This window comes from Manacus vitellinus, unplaced genomic scaffold (assembly GCF_001715985.3).
Source record: "Manacus vitellinus isolate BGI_N305 unplaced genomic scaffold, ASM171598v3 scaffold_33_pilon, whole genome shotgun sequence".
NCBI classification, from domain to species: domain Eukaryota; kingdom Metazoa; phylum Chordata; class Aves; order Passeriformes; family Pipridae; genus Manacus; species Manacus vitellinus.
The window spans coordinates 5,651,384-5,671,511 of record NW_021940478.1 but is presented as its reverse complement, the minus strand read 5'-3'; the positions used below and the strand labels follow the sequence as shown (position 1 = coordinate 5,671,511).

The 20,128-nt window shown below is 42.1% G+C and overlaps 2 protein-coding genes across 6 annotated transcripts in view; both read right to left on the bottom strand.

The window, feature by feature from the left end:
* TNFRSF11A (TNF receptor superfamily member 11a) overlaps window positions 1–8,951 on the bottom strand; it is a 31,076-nt gene extending 22,125 nt beyond the window's left edge. The window contains exons 1-2 of one of the 3 annotated variants that reach the window (XM_018076895.3): window positions 8,851–8,951; window positions 5,799–6,008 (exon numbers count right to left, since the gene is read on the bottom strand). In XM_018076895.3, the coding sequence (XP_017932384.2) occupies window positions 5,799–5,858 (60 nt within the window). In that variant the 5' untranslated portion in view covers window positions 5,859–6,008; window positions 8,851–8,951. Of the gene's footprint in view, window positions 1–5,798; window positions 6,092–8,850 lie in introns of those variants that run through there. The other 2 variants (XM_018076897.3, XM_018076896.3) reach the window with 2 other exon arrangements.
* Window positions 8,952–13,759: 4,808 nt separating this feature from the next.
* Window positions 13,760–20,128, bottom strand: part of RELCH (RAB11 binding and LisH domain, coiled-coil and HEAT repeat containing) — a 48,494-nt gene continuing 42,125 nt past the window's right edge. For 2 of the 3 annotated variants that reach the window (XM_025895570.2, XM_025895571.2), the window contains exons 19-20: window positions 19,548–19,618; window positions 14,238–15,536 (exon numbers count right to left, since the gene is read on the bottom strand). In XM_025895570.2, coding sequence (XP_025751355.1) covers window positions 15,416–15,536; window positions 19,548–19,618 — 192 coding nt within the window. In that variant the 3' untranslated portion in view covers window positions 14,238–15,415. Of the gene's footprint in view, window positions 15,537–19,547; window positions 19,619–20,128 lie in introns of all 3 variants that reach the window. The other variant, XM_025895569.1, reaches the window with a different exon arrangement.

The following is a 20,128-nucleotide window of genomic DNA, read 5'->3' as shown; positions in this document are numbered from 1 at the left end:
TGCAGGGAAGAGGTTTTTTTCCCAGTGAGATCAGCTTCAAGGAACCATCTCTTTCTTGCTACTGAAAAATGAAAAGTTACTGAAGGACATGCTGCTCATAAGGCTGTAACAAAATAACATACTCAAAATAGATTTCCTTGTGTGCTACATAAGCAAGTTTTAGGACTTCATATGAACCTAGTAGCACATTTTTCCCTATCTCTATTTCTGCATTCCAGATTAATGCGTTGCCTAACAAAACTTCACAGTATTTTTATTTCCATACAAGACTTTTTTTCTTTTCCCTCTACTTTGACCACTGACTAAATATATTCTGCACCCATCTGCAGTCACAAATGTTGTTCTTTGTCATTCTTGAACAGACCCTATATACTTTCTTTTTCTTTTGGAGTAGCCACAAAGTGGTAAGGGTGAATGACCTCATTTTTTTTTTCCCCTCCTTGGCTAATTGGCTCTTGCAGGGTGGATTAAACTGGACAGCTTGGCTCTTTTACCAAAATGTAGCCTTTCCTGGTCACTTTTATCTAGATTTTAAGAGAGAGGCAGCCAGAGGGTTCTGCAGAGGTGAAAGGCAGCTCCTGGTCTCAGCTCTCTGCCTGCCCACTGTGTTGTCATCCTCTGTCACAGCCCCTGCTACAGTCTCTCCTTCTGGGACATTGAGGGGAGGCACCACAAACACATTTGGCCAAGTGGTATGGGGAATGTGCCTCTGCCATGGGGATGCTGGTGGGCTCATAGGCAGAAATGTATCCAGAGAACAAGGGTTGGATGCTGTAGCCTACGCAATGGCACTCAGCCAGGCTGAAATATCCACTCCCTTCCCAGGCCTGCGCAGGCAGACCTCCCTGTGACTTTGGTGGGAAATGGATGGGGTGCTATCCTGCGGTGATTAATGACTCTTTGGCTTTGTTTGCAGCCATGACATCCTAAGCACTGCACAAACACCAAAGAAAGCCAAGCCTTCGGCCCAGAGAACTCACACCCTGAAAAGGCAAACAAAAAAGGTAACCATGGGAAGCACTGTGCAGAGCAGCCTAGGTGGCTGCACAGGTATGGGACAAAAACCAGGATGTCCTGGAGTGCCAGGGTGATGTCAGCATCACTCCTCTTGTGCAGCACTGAGCCTTCCACAAGGCACTCAACTGCAAATGTGATAGCACACTGTGGTGACACACAGACAAGGAATAATCAGGAAACCTGCACTTCCCCAGTGCTGACACATGATGTCAAAGTTTGCTCCCACAGGGCAGACACAGCAGCAGACTGCCCTGAGTGCCAGTGCAGCCTGCAGAGCCAGATTCCCACCTGTAGCCCACCTTGCCGCTTCCAGCCATTGCTTGTAGAGTTTTTCTTTTATTCCATGAACTTTGGACCATTTTCAAAGGGTAAGTCATAAAAAGTGGCAAGTTCATGCAGGTAGCCTCTTGTGTTGTACAGACCAAGGCCTACCCAAGTCCAGAGTACAACCTGGTTAAACATCACTGAATTTTTATATTGCATTTATAACACACAAATATTTGCCTTTGCGCTTTGCATCACCAGTAGTGAGCCGTTCTCAGAGCAGCTGCTTCTCTGTGCAAGCAATGCTAACCAAGGCATCCTTAAACCAGGGGTTCGTGGCTGCAGCAGTGGCCAGAGCCATCTGGCAAGTTGAGTTTCCATGGAAAGGAAGGGGACAGTCTGTGTAAGTAGCACAGCTGCAGTTCAGGACATGAGGAACCAGCCATCTCTGTTCCCCTCTTCTCCCCCCTGCCCACCTCCAGTAAGCTCAACCAGCACCTGAAGCAATCACCTCTTCCAAGTGTCCAGCAGCCTTTGCACTGCAGAACATACCCTGGCAGATCACGGGACAGGATGAAAGCAGGTCTGGATTCTGTGGTCACAGCACGTGGTGGCAGGAACCCTCCTCGCTCTGGTCACCACAAAAGACTTCCTGGAGACCTGGTCATACTGAGAGGAAGGGGGCAGGGAGAAGCAGGAGGACAGCCTTGCAGCAAGGATTACCTTTTTGGTGCATCTACGCATGTACCTGGTACAGGAGGGTCTTTCACCACTTTAACTCTGAGGGACAGATGGATAAACATAGTGAAGTGACTCAGATATGATTCCTCTAAATAATGTTAAGGTATAAATGCCAGAGGACACCACTTTGAGGTTTCCACGATTTTATACACTGTAGTTATGTACTCATCCTTTTTACCATCTGTACTGGTTCTTGCACAGCTGTCAAATTACATCCCGCTTTTCTGAGCTTGAGGGCAATAGACAGTAACGGGCAGTAGAATCAGATCCTTAGGGCCAAAGTTAATCTCTCTGCTTGACCTGCCTTTTTTTACCTCTTTTGGCACAGTATGAAGAAAGCCCTGTGCCCTAAATGACATAGGTCAGTACCCTCGAGATGTCTGACAAGCTTTGAGTTCTACTGACTTGTTAAATGTGGTAAGGGTTTGTTTTGGTACTGTTGGTGGGAAAGAAGAAATTACATCAGGCAGATGACGATCAACATGAAAAAAGAAGTGGGAGAGGTTTCTTTAATTATGGATTGATGCAGTTTTATATGCATTATATTCCTTTCATACGAGGCGCTGTAAGATTTTTCATACATTCTGGGGTAAACTGTGAAGCAACTAAAAACTTTTCAGTGCTCCTCACAGGAACCATTCCCACAATGGAATTTTGAACTAATTGAATTATGGTAGCTTTGAAGCCCATGCTGCTAACAACAGAATAAATCCAGGAGTTTAGATTAGATATTGTAGATGTTTTGCTCTACTGAATGATTCCTTTGGCCCTGATCAGAGCAGGAATAATGAACCAGGAGAGCCCATGACATAACACAGTGTAGTCACTGTTACACTCTTTTTCCCTCTCTTATCATACAGACAGTGCATTTTAGGAAAGTGAAAGAAAAATCTGTATTTTGGACAAAATTTTTCTATATTACAAAGAATTCCAGATGCTTGCAATGAGTAAACTTTCCCTATAAAGTAAATATTACAGAGTAGTGGAAGAACCCATCCCATTGCCACAAGAGGGGAGAAGAATCTGCAGTGCAACTGGTTTATTGCATACTTGCAAATGCACATTCTCACAGACTTTGACTCCCACCTGATGGTAACACTGATGCTCTTTACTGGGGTTAAGCAAGGAAAGAAATGTGGCTATTCTGTACAAAGAAGTTGAGATGATCATGCCTCAGAAAGCAAAATACCTCCTACAGGCACCCAAACCAAAATCACTTGGAAAGATGATCTTGTGGCTGAAGCACAAGATAAGCAGGAGGGCGGAGTTCTGCTCCCAGAAGTTCTGCTCCATGCTCTGTGTGTGACCTACAGCAAGTCACGAATTCTCTGTTCCCATTTCCTCTTTGGTGAAAATGATGATGATGATGATGTCCATTCTCAGCAGAATTATGAGTGAGTACTCATGAACTTACATTTCCAAGTGCTTCTCATTCTTTGCAGGAAATACATTACAAATATCACTGTCCTAGCACTATTCCACTATATTATTGAGTCTAAACTAATACAAGTGCATCAGAAAAACCTCAGCCCTACCACGGATATTCTCACAATTTGTTCCATCAGAAAACAGCACTCTTCTAAGAAACCACTGTTAAATCAGTCAAACAAAGGAGAACCTGAAAGGCTAGCTGGGAGCAGCACCTCTCCAGGCTTGCCTTACTCTCACATTCTTGACTTGTAGGTTCTGCTCACTGTCGCAGGTAGAATGTTAAATTAACAATTAATATTTTAATCTTTGACAAATTGTGGCTTATCCTTATTCTTACACTACAACTTTCCTGGAGTGTCCTACAATTTTGTACTGTTACTTGTCCAGTAGCAACTTGAAAGTTTCACCCTGTACGACCACTTACAGACTCAGAATTAAGCATGTGTTGGATACAGTGGAAAGACTTTACACATCAGCCCAAAATAAATACAAGTTCCTTGTTTTGTGTCCTGCAAAAGGCTATGAATCAAGAGGTGAGAAATAATGAGGAGTTCCTCCTGGTTTCTACATGCTGGGAACTATAGCATGGAAATCCAAATTTTCAAGGTTTGGTCAAGAGCTGAGTAGGTTCCAGGAAATGAGCAGACGCCAAAGGGAAAAACTGCACTAAACCAAAATGACTCCAGAAGGAAGCAAGCATGTAATAGGTAGTGACCTGAAGCAAAGGTAAGAAGAACATTGAGGTCTGCTCTTCATGCTGCATTGAACAGTCCTGAACACCAGGACAGGAAAAAAGAGACAGACACAGAGGATACCAAGGAACAGGGCAAACCACCTGAAAGCTGTGATGAAAAATCACTTTTGAAATTTGCAGGCTCATTCATATACATATGGAGGACACCTGGAAAGCAGCAATTTAAGGGAAGCCTAAGAGTGAGGGTGGACAAAATGAAACGTATGTTTTAGAAGGGGAAAAAAAGGCCTGTGTGGTTTTAGGCAACATATTTAGGACCAGGGATCCAGAGGAAAGGCTCTCAGGACTATGTGGTCAGACACTAAATTGTAAGCTGTAGAGAGCAGAGGGTTTTTTGTTTTGGTTTGGGTTTTTTATCTTCTTTTTCTTGAAGCTGCACCTTACTCTCAGGGAACCCAGCCATGGTCCAGTTACAGTACTATGCTGAGGGGAGCACTTAAAATTACATAACTTATCAAGAATAATGAGATAGAGAAACACTAGAAGTTCAGATGAAAGAAATACAAATGGTAGTGAGACTGCCAAACATTGATTAATGGAGGAAAGTGCGATAGCATGGGATTTGTAAACAGCCTGCCAGTCTAGAAGGGTCTAAATAACTCGAAGGGAGAGGAATAATTTTAAGCTGTATAATTAGAAAAAGCAAAGCAAGATTCTGCAAAATCAAACCTCTGGAGGAAACCCGACGTATGCCATTCACAAGGCTCAGCAACAGCTGGCTGTGGAAAAAAGTCTTTCCGAAAGCCAGGGAAGACCAGCAACGATCCCAAGTGTAAAACACGCTGACCATCAGACACCTGGCATTGCACGAAGCTGCAACAAGAGCACGCTCTGTCTGCAAAAAACCGCAGAGCTCAGATCTTTCCCCTTCAGAGGAAAGGGCTGTCCTTTTGGGGCAGCTAACTCGCCATGGGGATTTGGCTCCCGGCTCTGTCACGAGCAGCACGTGAACCTCCAAGTGAGTTCTGTAGCCGGCACGAACCTCAGCCTCCCACCCGTGGGCCCGGGGTCACGACGCCGTCCCATCTCCCGCGGCCGCCCGGGGGCTGCCAACATTCGGGGCGCCGGGACGGTCAGAGCGCCAGGGGCTCTGTACCCCAGTGGGGGCGGCTGAAAAGCTGTATCTGGCCTGGGAAGACCGTACGCGCTCGTCCCCCGTCTGAGGGACAAGTGTGCTCCCGCTCTCTCGAATAAATCTGTTCGGTAGGGTGGAGTCTGCCTTATTTTTACTCTACATGCAAATTATACCCCTCAACAACCTCGCTGCAAATATTTTCTGGTTTCTCACACCCTGCCCTGGGCAGAAGCAGGCTGTTTTCCCTGCAGATCCTCTGGTTTCCTTTGGAACTTTGGGTTTAGACTACTTTGATTTTAAAGAAGCGAGAAAAGCTTGTGAGACAGGATGAGTTGCTGGGATAAAACCAAAACCAAAACCCAAACAACCAGAGGGGGAAAAAAAGGCAGGCGAAGCTGTTCTGCTAAATCCCGCTCTCCCAGTGCCTTGAGCTCCGACCTCGTCGTCTCCTCCAAGAAAACCTCTCCGTGTGAGATGCGACACCCACTTTCCCCCTCCGCCGGCTCGCAGCCTTACCTGTTTGCCAGAGGCAGCGAGGCAAAGGAGAAGGAGCCAGCAGCCTGACGGGACGGGCATGTCTGGGTGTCCGTCTCTGCCTCCTCCTGTGGCTCCTTTTCCTGCCACCGAAGAGAAACTAGATCCTTCCACCCAAGCCCCCGCGCCCCGGCAGCAGAGCGAGGCACATTTGAGCTAACTACTTCTCTTTCTTCCTTTCCTTCCTCTCAGCTACACGAGGGGAGAAGAGAGAAGAAGAAGAGAAAGAAAAAAAAAAGGCGCCTGGCTGTAGTTCCCACAGCATTTCCTCAGACTTGACATGCAGGGTTGTTTTTTTTTTTCCCTCTTTTTGTCCCTCCCTTTCCTTTCTCCACCCCCTTTTACAAGAAGTGTAGTCACTATATCCATGGCCCTCCTCCTGCCGGTGGCGACTGCTTTCCCGGTCAGTCCTTCTCGGCAGGGCCACCCATCCACCTGCCCTCGCCCCCTGCTCTGTGCCCTCCCCTTCCAGCTCTCCTCTTACCCAGCACCTTCCCTCGCTGGCATCTGCCCTGGAATTGCTGCCTTCTCCTCACCACCCCTGGATATTGCCTGGCACTGTCAGAGGACATCTTGAGCCTCAGGCCGCCTCCCACCTCGCCCCCTGATCCATCCAGGCACAACCGCCCTCCTGCTCCCAGCATTGAGGAAAGCCTCCTGTCGCATCCCCTATCCCATCTCTTTGCCCATGCAGCAGCCTCGGCGTTCTGGCACAGATCGAGGCCCCCCCCCTACTCCTCCATGTACTTTACTTTGGCTGACGGCGGGAATTGGTGGACGCGAGTGTTGCCAGAGGGGAAGAAAAGCGGAAGATGGGCTTTGGGAGCTCTCCCAAAACAGTCCACACAGTGCACAGGGTCCGTCCCTGCGACCTGACTCGGAACAGTGCAGACTGCCCTCCTGACCCCCAAAAATTCCATCGCCATCACCACCAACCCTGCAGCAACTACCTTGCCAGCTGCAGCTGGTGGCTGCCGGGAACAGCCTACGATGCCCCTCCTCTCACAAGGGGAGCAGGAGTCCTCTGTGGTGAGGCAGGACAGGGCAGCACTGACTTACAGGGGCTGAGGATCCAGCAGAGCTGACTGTGTCAATACAAAACCTTCCTTGCTGCCCTGTGCTCACATGCTGTGAAATAAGTTGGTAGCATGATTATGACTTAGGCAAAGAAGGAAGTTGTTCTTTCACTTATGTGTTTAGTTAACTCTTGATCAGGAAAGAAAAAAGAGCTATTTATAAGTTTCTCTGTGTTTTCAAATAAATAAATACATTCAAGCACAAAAGATGAAGAGAATATTAACAAAACATCCTTCCTTGGTGGTGCTGTGGTCTGATTTCTGCTCAGAGGAGCGATACACTCAGGACAGAAAGGGCTGCTGGGTTTCTCTCTTGTAGCTAGTGTGGAGGGCCTGCCTGCACAGCAAAATTAAGCTATGACCTTCACTTCACCTCTACATAGTTTCCAGAGGCCATAAAGCTTTTATAATCTTCCTAAAGTTCCTTTCAAGACTTGACACCCTCACTGTCCTCTGCATTGGGCCCTGCCCGATCTGTGCTCAACCAGGTCTTGGTGCCCACATTCCCCTGCTGGTCTCTGGCACAATGTGGCTGTTTGGTGCTGGTGACCCCTATGTGTGATGCTCCACAGTGGGCTGTGGGGCAAAAGTACACTGCATGATGTGCCTGGCTTAGGGCCAGAGGCTGCTCCTGATGCCCTCGCTATCTGGAGATGAATGGGCAAGGGTCATGCTGATGAGTTTTAGCAAGCCATAGAGCTTGCAATTGCAGCATCAGAGCACTGTCAACCTGCCAAAGGAGTTGGGATCTCACCACGCTTGGGCTGGACAGGCTACAGCTCTGGCACCAAGCAGAAATTGAGTTGGCAATGAGGGGTACGAGGGATGACCACGGCACCTGACTTGCACGGTACGCAACAAATGCAAAGTCAACTTTATGGGGGGGCTTTGCAAAGGGGTAAAGTGCATGCCCAGCTGCTGGCAGTGGTGTTATTCTCTGTTGGTCCTGGAGGGAGCCCAGTGAGATGGAGGGGCAGCACTGGGGCGAGATCCTTCTGCCAGAGCCACATCCACACATTGCTGAAAACTCGCAGCCCTGTGCCAGCCAGGACATTTTAAAATGTTTGTATTTATGGTACAAGGAAATGTTGGTTTGTTTTTTTTTTAAACAGAAGTCTGTTAATTCTCTTCCCCTTTTCACATTTAGCACAGCACCGAGGCTATAGGCTCTGTTTATTTACCAGCTGCTCATTGTAACCACAGATTTACAAGAGCAAACTCACACTCTCATGAGCAGTTAGATGTGTTACTGGCTCGCTTTGAAGGTGTAAAGGGTTTGAAGGCATTGAGTAAAGCCAAGCCCTGTGCAGCTCAGAGGAGCTCCAGACTACTCAGTATTGCATGTCAGCTTGATTACTTTTGCATTCTCACCCCTGATCCTGCCTGAAGTATTTCTTGTTCGGTCTGAAGTTTCTCTCATTTTCTACCACTATGTGAATACAGCCTCTTTTTGAAAGCACAGACATTTTCCTCTGAGTTAAATTTTATGCTTCTGAGCCAAAACCCACAGAAGCCACTACTGGGTGCTTTACAGTCTTAATTATGGATTGCAGTAGGTTGTTAGAAACTAAAATCTGAATGCTAGAAAATATGAACTAGGGAATGTATAGCACTGTCAATTCAGATTTATCACGTATTCATTCTATGTAGCACAAATAAAAGCAAAAAATTTACACCAAAACTGGTTTGTCAGTCTTTTCTAGAATTTCTTTTTTTTTTTAATATTACAGAACATTAGTTTTTCAGCTACCTTTGCAAAGCACCTATTTTGAATAAAACCAAAATGCTTGAAATATTAAAGCTTCAAATGTAACGGTGATATTCGAGTGCCTCTCGTTTCTGTTCACCACTATGGCACGCAGGCCTAAACTGGAACTAGCCTTTGTGAAGCTGTTGTTAAAGAAGAGAGATGGAAAACCATGTGCAGCCTTAGAGGTGTGACAGAACCAAAATAATACCTTGGATAATTTCAGGATCCCTTCTTTGGCAAAGCCTGCCATGGAAAACAAACCGGGAGCCCGGCTGACCGCTTAGCAGGCCAACATGGATCTCTTCTTACCTCCTTCCTAGAGAGAGAAGGGTGGGTATTGCATGATAAATACTATTTTAAAAGAAGCACATCAATGTAATACTGCAAGTTTTGTAGCTGTTTGAAAATGCAACTCTTTCAGCATTAGTTCAAAAATGCCTCTTTTACAGGAGCTTACATAAATGGCAACTAACTCCCAATCAATCCCTGAATTTGACTCCCATCTTTTCAAAACGTTCAATCCAAAAAGCAAGCAAAGGTAAGGAATGGTTTGGTGGATACACCAGTCAACTGGGCATCTGAGCAGCACCCGTAGAGTCATGTCCATGTTCCCAGCTGTTCCTTCACTTTATCCATGCCATTGAACTCCCCTTCCCCGTGCACGGACACCAACCCCTCGTGATGCCCCATTTTCCCAGGAGGGAGAACTAGGAGGCTGCATGTTAAACCTGGGTAGAGAAGCAACACTGAAAGGCACATGGCTGCACCCCAGGATGCCTTTTCACATATGCAGGAAGGCTGTGAAGGAGCTTCCATTTCCTTGCCTCTCACATGCTGTTGAGGGATGGGGGATGAAATGAAAGGTTTTGATCAGTCAAGATCATTGTTTTTCTTTCACTACATGTCACAAACATTGTTTGGGGTTTCAAGCTCTGGACTAAATACAAGCTTTGTGAATACAAGCACCTGCCTCTCAGCAGGAGGAAGCCAGTGCATGTGCAAAGTCAGAGATCTAGGAAAGGTCCCTCTAAATCTTCCCGGGGGGGGGGATGCCATGGGTGACAGTGGGTCACAGTGCAGTTTCTAGAGTACCATGCACAGAGCCTGTCATGGGGCCAGGGAGAAAGGCTGCCTCCAGCTGCCTTATCACCTGCCACAGGGAGGTGCCACCCAATCTGTGGCCTAGAGAAAAAAAAAACAGAAAAATATCTGCACATTCTAGCACAGAGGGCTCTAGTTTTGTTCGAGACCTCCAGCTATTAAAATAAATCCATTTAAAAAATATAACTCTATTAATAAAAAACCCCAAACCATACACAAAACCATGCTGTCAACTTGAAACTGTTTTCTTCCTGTGAAAAGCAAGTTTCCGCAGCAGACTTTTGCCCAGTCTCCTTGAAATTTTCAAATGCACAAATATTTTCCATGACAGAGCAACCATAATAAAGCTCTTTGGTCACAGTGGTGTGGTTTACACAACACACCTTTTACAATCCCACAAAAATGTAGCAGTGATAAAAACATATAAAAAACCCTCAACTCTGTAGCATTCAAAAGAAAAAAATCTCAAAACCAGCCACCGCTAGTACGTTAAATATTTGACGTATGTGCAAGCAGACACTGAGCTGATAGGTTGTCACCAGCCACTGTGGTAATAACAATGCCTGCATAATTCTGGAAGCAAATATAATGTCATGGTGAATTTTTAACTTTGAATATTTGTTCGTGTTTATAAGAGACACCTGATGACCTCCTAGACTTGAGCCATATATTCATCCTGAGGACAAGAGCAATACTGGCACGGAAACTGAGGAGCTTGCTCTGCCCAGGATACACCTTAAGTTCTGTCCAGCCTGGAGGTGAGTCTTTACGGCTGGCAAACACCCACCAATCCCTCAGTGGGAGGACTGAGACCCAAATTAATTTGCAACACCCCATTACCAACTCCACAGAGTCACCCTGTCATTTTATCCAACAGCACACTTAACCATCTTGAACTTCTTTCAAAACTCACCAGAACATTGAGATGACTCATACTTAGATCAATAGAGTGCATTCATCTGTTAGCAAAGGATCAAATCTAAATGAACCCTTATTGCCTTTTAAAGGCTACGGCTGCTTCTTCCCCATCGCCACTTCCCTCTCCACTTGCACAATATTTAAAGGGGAGGTGCAACATGCCTGACAGAACAACACACACATGATCCCACAAGGCACACGCTTTGCTACAGTCACTTCAGCAGGACTCCACCATACTGCCTCCACCTCCAAGAGAAGCTGAAGGGGTCTCTCAGGTGTTGGGGAATGGGAAATATCTCTGTGAAAGTGCAGGGTAAAGAGCGGCAGCACAAGACCACAATCACAGTTATTTTGGGAATGGCAATATTCATATACACTGCCAACAGCCCTATTTCCAAACAGACAGTATTTAAATGGTAGAATAAACAACCATCTGCCTCTGTGGGATGGTAAAGTTGGAGAGTAGGGTGCAGACTAGCCTGATATATGGTGACCGAGGGACGCAGTGACAAGCACGTGCAACACCATTGCTGGGAAAGGAACCAGACAGACTGTGCCGTGGTGTTGCCCCTTCACACCAACTGGTGAGTCACCTTTTCAAGTCACTGACTTCTACAGTAGAACTGCTCATGTTTAAAGTTTCTAGGAAATTGAAATTTTCAGTCTAAGGAAGTCTTTCACCACATTGGAAGTGCGATGGACATTCAAGCTCAGCACATAGTCCAGATGCCTCCAAAGACAGAGGCTGTTTACCACTGACTTGCCTATTAGCAGAATCATCCTTTCCTACAGCTTCCCTATATGGATGAAACCTGACCAGCATTAAACCTAAAGGTAGAACACCTTAGAAACAGCTTCTCTGGAAAAAACAATTACTTATACATGGTTACTCACCAAAACCAGTTAAAACACAATGCATTAGCATACATTACTAACAACCAGAACCTGAGCAGCCCACTTACTCAACAACCACACTCCTCTGTGCCTTTGTTGACCAGTTTCATAGACTAACCCAAATTAGCTACATATCTGAGTGTATTTGCTAGAAACATTAGCCAAATGCACTCAGAAAAACACCAAACTAGTTTCCTTTAAGTCTTGTTGCCTGCATCCCATAATTCATCAGCATTTACAGCTGATGCATGAAATTCCATGATTCCACCTCAGATCAGTGCCATGCCAATCAGCTTGCCATATCAGCTACATCAATGACCTTCTGCTTCATGAACATTTGCTGGTGCTTTGTGGTTTACTTAAGTACCAATAATTACTTAAAACATTTTGAATTCACGATACCCACCATTATAAATGCACTGAAATGTAGGGCCATTGACCCCTTGAACATGGAGCCATTTACACTGCCAATAGAAATATTCCATGCTTCCGCTTTTCAGCACCTTTTTGGATCACCTTATCATCCACATGTAGCAATGAATTCCCACAATATATTACAAGAGCTCCTCCTTGTTCTTCACAACAGATGTTTTTCATGGATAATTTTTACCTTTCAATCCATAACTTCCTTGGGTTTTCTAGCCCTGTATCCACTCAAATATTGCTTTTAGTTCTCCTAACAAGAATATACTTTTATATACAGCAATAGCAGCATTTTTTTTCTTCTTGGTGCACAAGGGGAGTGGGAAGAATGACAGAAGACTGAGCTCCCTTTATTCAGCTTGATTAGAAGATGGGAAAAGAGCAATTTGCCTTATTTGTCATTTTAGAAAACAATCTCTTTCAGAACAAAATATAGGCATATATATCAGTCAGCCTTATCTTTAATACTTAGATCAGGCAGCCAGGTACCTTCAGCCCACTGATTGCCTTTGCTTAAGAATACAAGAGTCAATATTTTAAATAAAGACACTGAAATTTCACTGAGGCAGCATGAGACCTTCAACATACTTCCTACTTCAAGTCAATAAGTTGAAGAACTTCAGGCAATGCCAATAAAGCCAACATTTTGGTTTTTTTACAAAACCTTTCTCAGGCAAAGTCATAAGCAATTGAAGATAACACTTTGGGGATGGATTGCTTTCCATGCTGCATAGCCAACTGCATTCTTTTAACAAAGCATTTTCTCCCAAAAGGTTCACATAACTTGTTTTCAATAATAATGGAAGAGGGAGAAAAAGTTAATTTAAAATATTCTGTTAATTCTTTTCTGTAAAGAGATCTCTCTTTCCCTTCCCAATTCTGAATGCTATAGTGCCATATCTAGGAGTAAAAAAAAGAAAAAAACCCAAATATCGCCAAACCCCACACAGAACAACTTCTTGCAATCTTCTTGAAAATTTTTCAATATCTGGTGAACTAATAAACATTTTAAAAAACTCCTGCAACCAACATACACTAAGAGACTTGAAATTTAAGAGGCAAACCTGCTGAAGAGAACCTGTATTTTAAGTTTGCTGCCTAGACAGTAATTTTTTCACCTCACTGGTTATTGTTCTGGTCTTCCTAGAATCCTCACTCAAATTCCTACAACTGGTATGAAGCAGAACACTGGCTAGCAAAAGCTACATTTTGCAAGGGGCTGGAGAGACTGGACCTAGTTGGGTGAAGAGGCTACATTTATACTAACAAATTAAAGAGTCTCATGCCACAATCATCTATAGTTAAACTGCTGTCACAGTTTTTTGGCTTGCACTGATTTGCAAGTTTTCCAAACACTGGATGAAATTCAGTGTAGGTGAGCAACAACTCTCACAGGCAGGTGGCTTGCTATGGAAAGTAGATGTTTAACCATAAAGCAGTCATTTTGGTCTCATGACTACAAAGCTGTCTCTGGCACTGCAACTGCTGGAACAGATAGAAGAGAGAAAGAGAAAAAAAAAAAAAGAAGAAAAAACTGTGGCACGGGAGACACAGGAGAGGAGGAGACCCTGCATGAAAATGGCAGTAAAGCCACACATCTAGAACCCAGGCACACAGAGATAGGAAATTTAGCAGGTTCAGCGCTATGCAAAAAGAGTTAAGACTAAAGAATTTCTGCACATTAGACCTCTCTTCTGTAACAGCTCTTTTGTTACAATAATCTTTGTTGCAGAAGACTAGAAGTAACAAGACAAGGTAGGTATACAAAACTTTTTATTGACAACAGAACAATAGAGAGGAACGTCACCACTTCCCATTCCTCAGGAATGTCTCCATTTCACAGTCAGTCTGCTAAAAGTATACTTTCATGGTAACAAGCAACACAAAGGCATGGAGCTGTCTGTAACCTCAAGAAAAATGTTTCATCAGTGCAGTGTAAAGGGACCGACAGTGTGCAGGTGTGCAGGCCCTGTCACAACACAAACATGGCAGGCAACAGTATATGCAGAGCCAACAGGCACAGACACAAAGCAGTCAGAGGCCTCAAGTTATCTCCATTATTTCCATCTAAGGGCAATACCTGACGTGCTGTTCCATCCATGTTCTGTTCCAGAAGTGAATATGTTACTCCCTCACTCCTTTTGCTTCTCCTGTCCTCAAAGATGTTAATACTTCCAGCTGAATGGTACCATGTCAGAGAATGCCCGAGCTTTTATATTTTGCTACCTCATACCAGTTCATGCATGCACTTGAGTTTACTTTCAGAAGCTTACATTGACATAAAGAAGCGGGGGGGGGGAAGTGCTGCAAAAAAGAAAAGTATTTAGTTGTTAATTCTTCCTTGTTAACAAAAATATTTGGTAGTTGTTGAATATACTCCTTGTAATGTTGTTTTCAAAAAGTACGTATGCAGTCTACTTAACATTTTAAGGAAACTGCACATCAAACTATCTCAACGTAATTTCAAATACTCAGAAATTAAATTTGAACCAAAATTCAATCTATACAACAAAATATCTTAGTTTTCAAAGTACACAGAACTGCACACTTAGTGCAAGATGAAAGCAGTCTCTCTTCTGTATTAAGCTTCCTCTGCCTGCAGAACTGTACCAGGGACCCTGTGTAGTAGCTTATACGATTATTAACATTTATTATTTTAACATGTTTTTCCTTTACTTAATGGATGTGCCTCTGGATGTATAGACTGGTTGTTAAAGTGCTTTAACATAAAACAAAAACCCAACAAAAGAAAACATCCCTCAAAAAACCATAAGAGATGAGAGAATTTTATCTGAAGGACTTTGTACAGCATTTACAATGTCAGCATAAAGCATCTGAAACATGAGCATTCCCTGCAGACTGATGCAGTGCAAGCAGTCTCATACATTAGATACTGCAATTCCTCTGGATTCAAGATGCACAATACTTACAAAAACAACCCTAGAAGCAGAGACAAATGCTGGTGGCTCTTCCTCTTCTTTTTAGAAACATAATTAAAAAATCTGCATTACTCTCTCATAATTTAAATACATAAGTAATCTCCACTTTTATTACTTCATGACAATGACTTCAAATTTACATTATTTTAAGTACCGTCAGAATAGCTCCATGTATGATACAGATATTTGCTGATATCCTGTCAGAAAATAAAAAAACCAAAACCTTCCACTATATAAAAAAAATAATGCTGGAAAGACAAGAACACAGAACAGGGACTCGGTACAGACTATGATTTCAGTTTTATATCAACCACAGTTAACCCAAAATTAACAGATACACAGCGATATTCAAAAGCAGTGCAAATATCTTTGGAGGTTAGAATAAAATTATACTACAAGAACATAAGACAGAAGAAATTAAAAGGCAAGTACTTCAAGTACAGGAACCAGTCTCTGTGAGGTCCATCTTAGTGTTAGCTGGGAGTTCCTCTTCCCATCTTACTTCTTCCTCTGGAACACATTAGCCAACATTGCACCTGATGTAGTCAGCTGGCCCATTTTGTTCAAAAACTTGGTCTTTGTATCTTCACTCACCAGACTCGCTGCAATTGACATCGAGCTAGGAAAATAAAAAATTTAGTGACATAAGACTACAAAGAAAAAAGAACATTATGCTGTTATTTATTAAACAACTAAAGTGTCTTTGCATTTTAGAGGTTTCAACATAAAAGACCAGACCATGAAGAATTGAAAAATCATCACCACCTAGTGCAAATATACACTGTTAAATCGATTTTAATGTCCTCACAGTCCTTGTGAAAATGGTAAAATATTTCTGTCCACACTACTTTTTGGTACCTTTGGATGTCCCCACATTAGCATTTATTACGTATTCAGCAATTGCTCTAGTGACAAATACCTCTGTGAAAGATTGGCTTTACCTTCTCAGCAGAAATGTCAATCCTTAACTTTTTTTTAGTATAAGTATGACAGTACTGGTTCAGACATGGACCTACCTAGTCTGAGTATCCTGCCTCCAACAGTGACCACTAGCAGACATGTACAGAAGAGTAGAAGCAAGGCATGTACAAAACAAGCGACCTCTTGTCTTAATTTTTAACTGTCTTGTTTTCCAACTATTTCCAACCTGAGCAGAGTATAAAACTGGGTGTAGATTGTCAATCTAGTAACTTCCAATAAAGCTTTATTTTTATTGATCAGCTTTCCTTTGATCTCCTTGTAAATGTCTTGTAAACCCCACCCTGAGTTATACTGGGTCAGCCCCTCGCTGGGTAAGGAGCATTCTCCTTCTGATTGTTGTGAATGTGGCTCCTACTACCCGTGCTTGAATGTTCCTACTTCATACATACTAGATAGGACAATGAAGAGTCCACAGGTTTGCCACAAACTGGACTGGAAGGAGCAACCCAATCAGTGCTGAAGCTACAACATGCTACAACTTTGAACATGTTAAGAAATTATCCAAATGCTGTGAAATTAAGATTTTTGTTTTTAATTTACAACATATCAGTGAGCTCAACTTCAGATATATATAACTATATATATATATATATATATATATATATATATAAGCATAGTAGGAGTAATCTGTCTCAAGACAGAACAAATGTACAATAGCAGGAATACTAATAAATATTCCATACTTCCCATATTTGTAGGAAAACGTTTCCCATTTTAACAACATTAGATAGGGCCAATTTTAAAAACATTTCCAATTAAATTCTCCCTTGTAAGCTCAGCATGGACTCTGCATTTCAAAATTATACATAAGACCACAAAATATGCCTTACTGGCATAGGCCAGATTCCAGGAACAGCCTTTTCAGTTTGCAAGGTTATAAACAGTTCTGTTAGACACAGCTGCATCAAGGCAGGTCAAGTTGAAGTTAACTGCTTCAACAGAACTTGAATGATTTCTTCAAAGTGAGCAGGGTTGCGCTTAGTACTTTTTCCCATTTCATACCACAAAAAAAGGTGCTTAGTGATAATGAATTCTGGTTCTTTTTAAAGTACCTTAAAAAACAAAAGGAAGCTTCTCACTAAAGCTGTACTGTAGATTTACAGATAGTTTAATTATAAACTTTTTAAGTCAAATATTTCTTTCAGGCACAATCAATATCTTTGGCTTGATTATACACCTCCCATCAAGTAATGAATCACCTATTTCCAGCTGATAAAACTTAGCAGGTAAATTACTGCTACTGTAAGATGCAATTTCCTTTGATTTCATGATAAAGCAAGGGCATATAAATTACGTAAATAACAGTTTAGACTCGCTATCAGCTGGTTAAGGACAAGAAGCTATTCCTGACTGACGTATCCTAGAGTTGTGTGTAACGAGGAAAAATTATTTGGAAAATACTATACCTTCCAAGCATAAGCAGCACTGAGAAAATAAAACTGCCCACTTCAGAAAAGAAAGCCCATCAGCTGGTAACAAACCTGTAGTTTTCAAACAAACTGTGCTTTCATTATTCTAATATTCCTGAATAAGTTTGAGGAAACCCAGGAAATGTACTATTGACATTCAAAACAGTTTTGGGGGAATATCAGCCATCTGCTGTCAAAAATTAAAATTTAACAACTGAAGTGTCTAGGACTTCGTGTTTTCTATTACTATGTTACTGCAAATATAAATATAATCCACAGCACTCAGCAGACTTAAAATATGCCACCAAAGTACTTATATTACTATGCAAATTGAACATTTAAACATATCAATAATATGAAATCAAGTAATCTGAGTCTCACATCTTCAAAAAGTAATCAGAGATCCAAATAAGGCAGTAGCATATCTTGTTTGAAACAATTGGTCCTATAGAGAAGTCCTTGCATTTATTAATTATTTAAAAACCAAAGCAAAACCCAACCCACAAACAAAAAAAATGTGTAAATGTCAAATTTTTGACCAGTGTCTAGATGAATTACATGCTACATAGAGTTCTGCCTGTTTTATGGGAAAGCTCTAGGCCAAAACAAACATTCATGCTGGGCATTTTATAAAAATCAGCTTGTAACGTAAGTTCTTAGCCATGACTGAAATACCTTGTTGATTGTTAAAGAAAATGCTTAACAGAAGTGGCTCTCCAATATATAAAAATGCTAAGTTTAATCTTCTTAAAAAACTATTTCTTTGACCCCATATTATTTGACAAACCTTTTCTAACAGCAAGGGGGAAAGACAAGATTATCAGCAGCATCTTATGATTGCTTTTGTATCTGTTTTTATTTCTGTGCATGCATTCTCATGCTGTTAACAAAACCCAGTAATTTATATCCCAGTTGCATTTAAATCCTTTGTCAAATATATAATTGTCACTGAAATTAGGAACTGAAATTAGCAAGGGCTTAGGGAAAAAAAGGAGATATTTATGTATATGAAAAGGTCATTTCTTCAGTGGTAAAATATTTCTTGTTAATTTTGTACAGTAAAAGATCAGACCATAGTCTGATTTTTAGTAAAAAAGGGGAAGGCTAATTAAGGAAGAGAGGAACACACTGCAAAGACTTATCCTTTTCAAAACTTAAGTTTTCAGCAGTTGCATCCTAAAAGAAAATATACTAGATGTTGTATCAGGTTTGCATTTACTGGTTTCTGCAATGGCTTAATAGGACTAACTGTGATTTCGAAGTATTTACTACCAGCAATCCCTGAAATATCTTATTTGATGCATGAGAGACTGACCCTTTTTCCACACCACATTTCTTCTGTTCAATTCTTGTACAGCTTTCCTATTTTGGTAATTCTCAAACTACCAGTTGCTTCCAGGACCATGCCTGAGCTCTTTCAAGAAGTAAATTCTATCCATTTGTTACAGATATGGAAGTGTGACACAAACAAGCTTCAGTAACTCCCTCAATTCCCATGGCAAAGTATTGGGATTGAGGACAGATTTTCTCTTAAGATACCTACTGTTTCTTCTCAAACTCTTCCTGGCAACACCACTAAGGATTTATTAAGTTATATAATTATCCATGAGAAGTTACCTGTCAGGACGCCATTCCAAGCAACAAGCATGCAAAAGAGCACATACAACTCATCATAATAACACTAGGCTTTCCAAATCTCCATGTCCAATGTGGGTCTGTTAGCTACCTTTCTTTTCAGGAAATTCACACAGGTAGCCCAATTTATACACTGGAGAAGCTGTTTTTGTGTTTACTAGTCACAGGCAAGCAAGGTCAGCAGCCTGGAGCAAGCCATTCTCAGGACCAGAACAATTCCCTCAGCCTGCAGGTTGCCCCCACCCAGGGTGGCAAGGTGGGTACCACATACCTTGCTCTAAGCACTTAGGCCAGACACCTCCTGCTTTCTCAGATTCAGGACAGAAATTTAAATACTGCTTTAAATGGATAAAAAATTAAGGACAAAGTAACACGGGAAAACAAGAAAGTCATTGCTATTGATACAAATAAATATTTCTTGTCCTGTCTTTTTCACTGGAGACAGAAACAACCACAAACTGTGTTAAAGTTCCTAAAATCTGTTTTCAAATACAGAATATGTCAGTATGGGATTTCTGGTCACAAACCTTGGACACCATTATGGAATACAGTCTGCAGAACATTACTCTGGAGACATATAAAAAAAAAGGAAGTGGAAGTCTTACCCTTGTGGTTCTTGGACGGTCTTGTTTTCCACTTTCTGTTCACACTCTTTTATCATGGAGCTCAAAATAACCTAAGGAAGAGAGATACATGACATTTGACATTTTTCCTTTTACGTTAACACTTCTTACGAAATGTACTCTGCAACTAATTCTGACATTAGCGGAACTGTTTGAAAAGTTTTTTTGTTCTCCAGTTACCTGATGTCTTGTGGCTAGAAACAACAAAAATGTTCAAAATACCTTAAGGAAGTAAATGTTTTTGAAACAGTTACAGGAGTTCCAGATGTCCTCCTGTTTCCCCTCATTTTCTGAAATAAAGTGAACTTGCTTCTATGACATACCATATCTTCATGAACATTATGCATGAAAGAAAAAGGAAGGGAAAAAAAAGTGTGATGGCATCCCGAGACAACACCTTAATGGAAAGGAATTGCTAAAGCAAACTTGGTATCCTTCCACTGGTGTCTTCCAGGGTTCCTATGAATCATGGCTTTTTTCCTTTATTTAAGCAACTGTAGTGTTAAAGGTTTCTGCAAAGTATTTAAGACTGAAAACACCTCCACACTGACATTTTCACATTT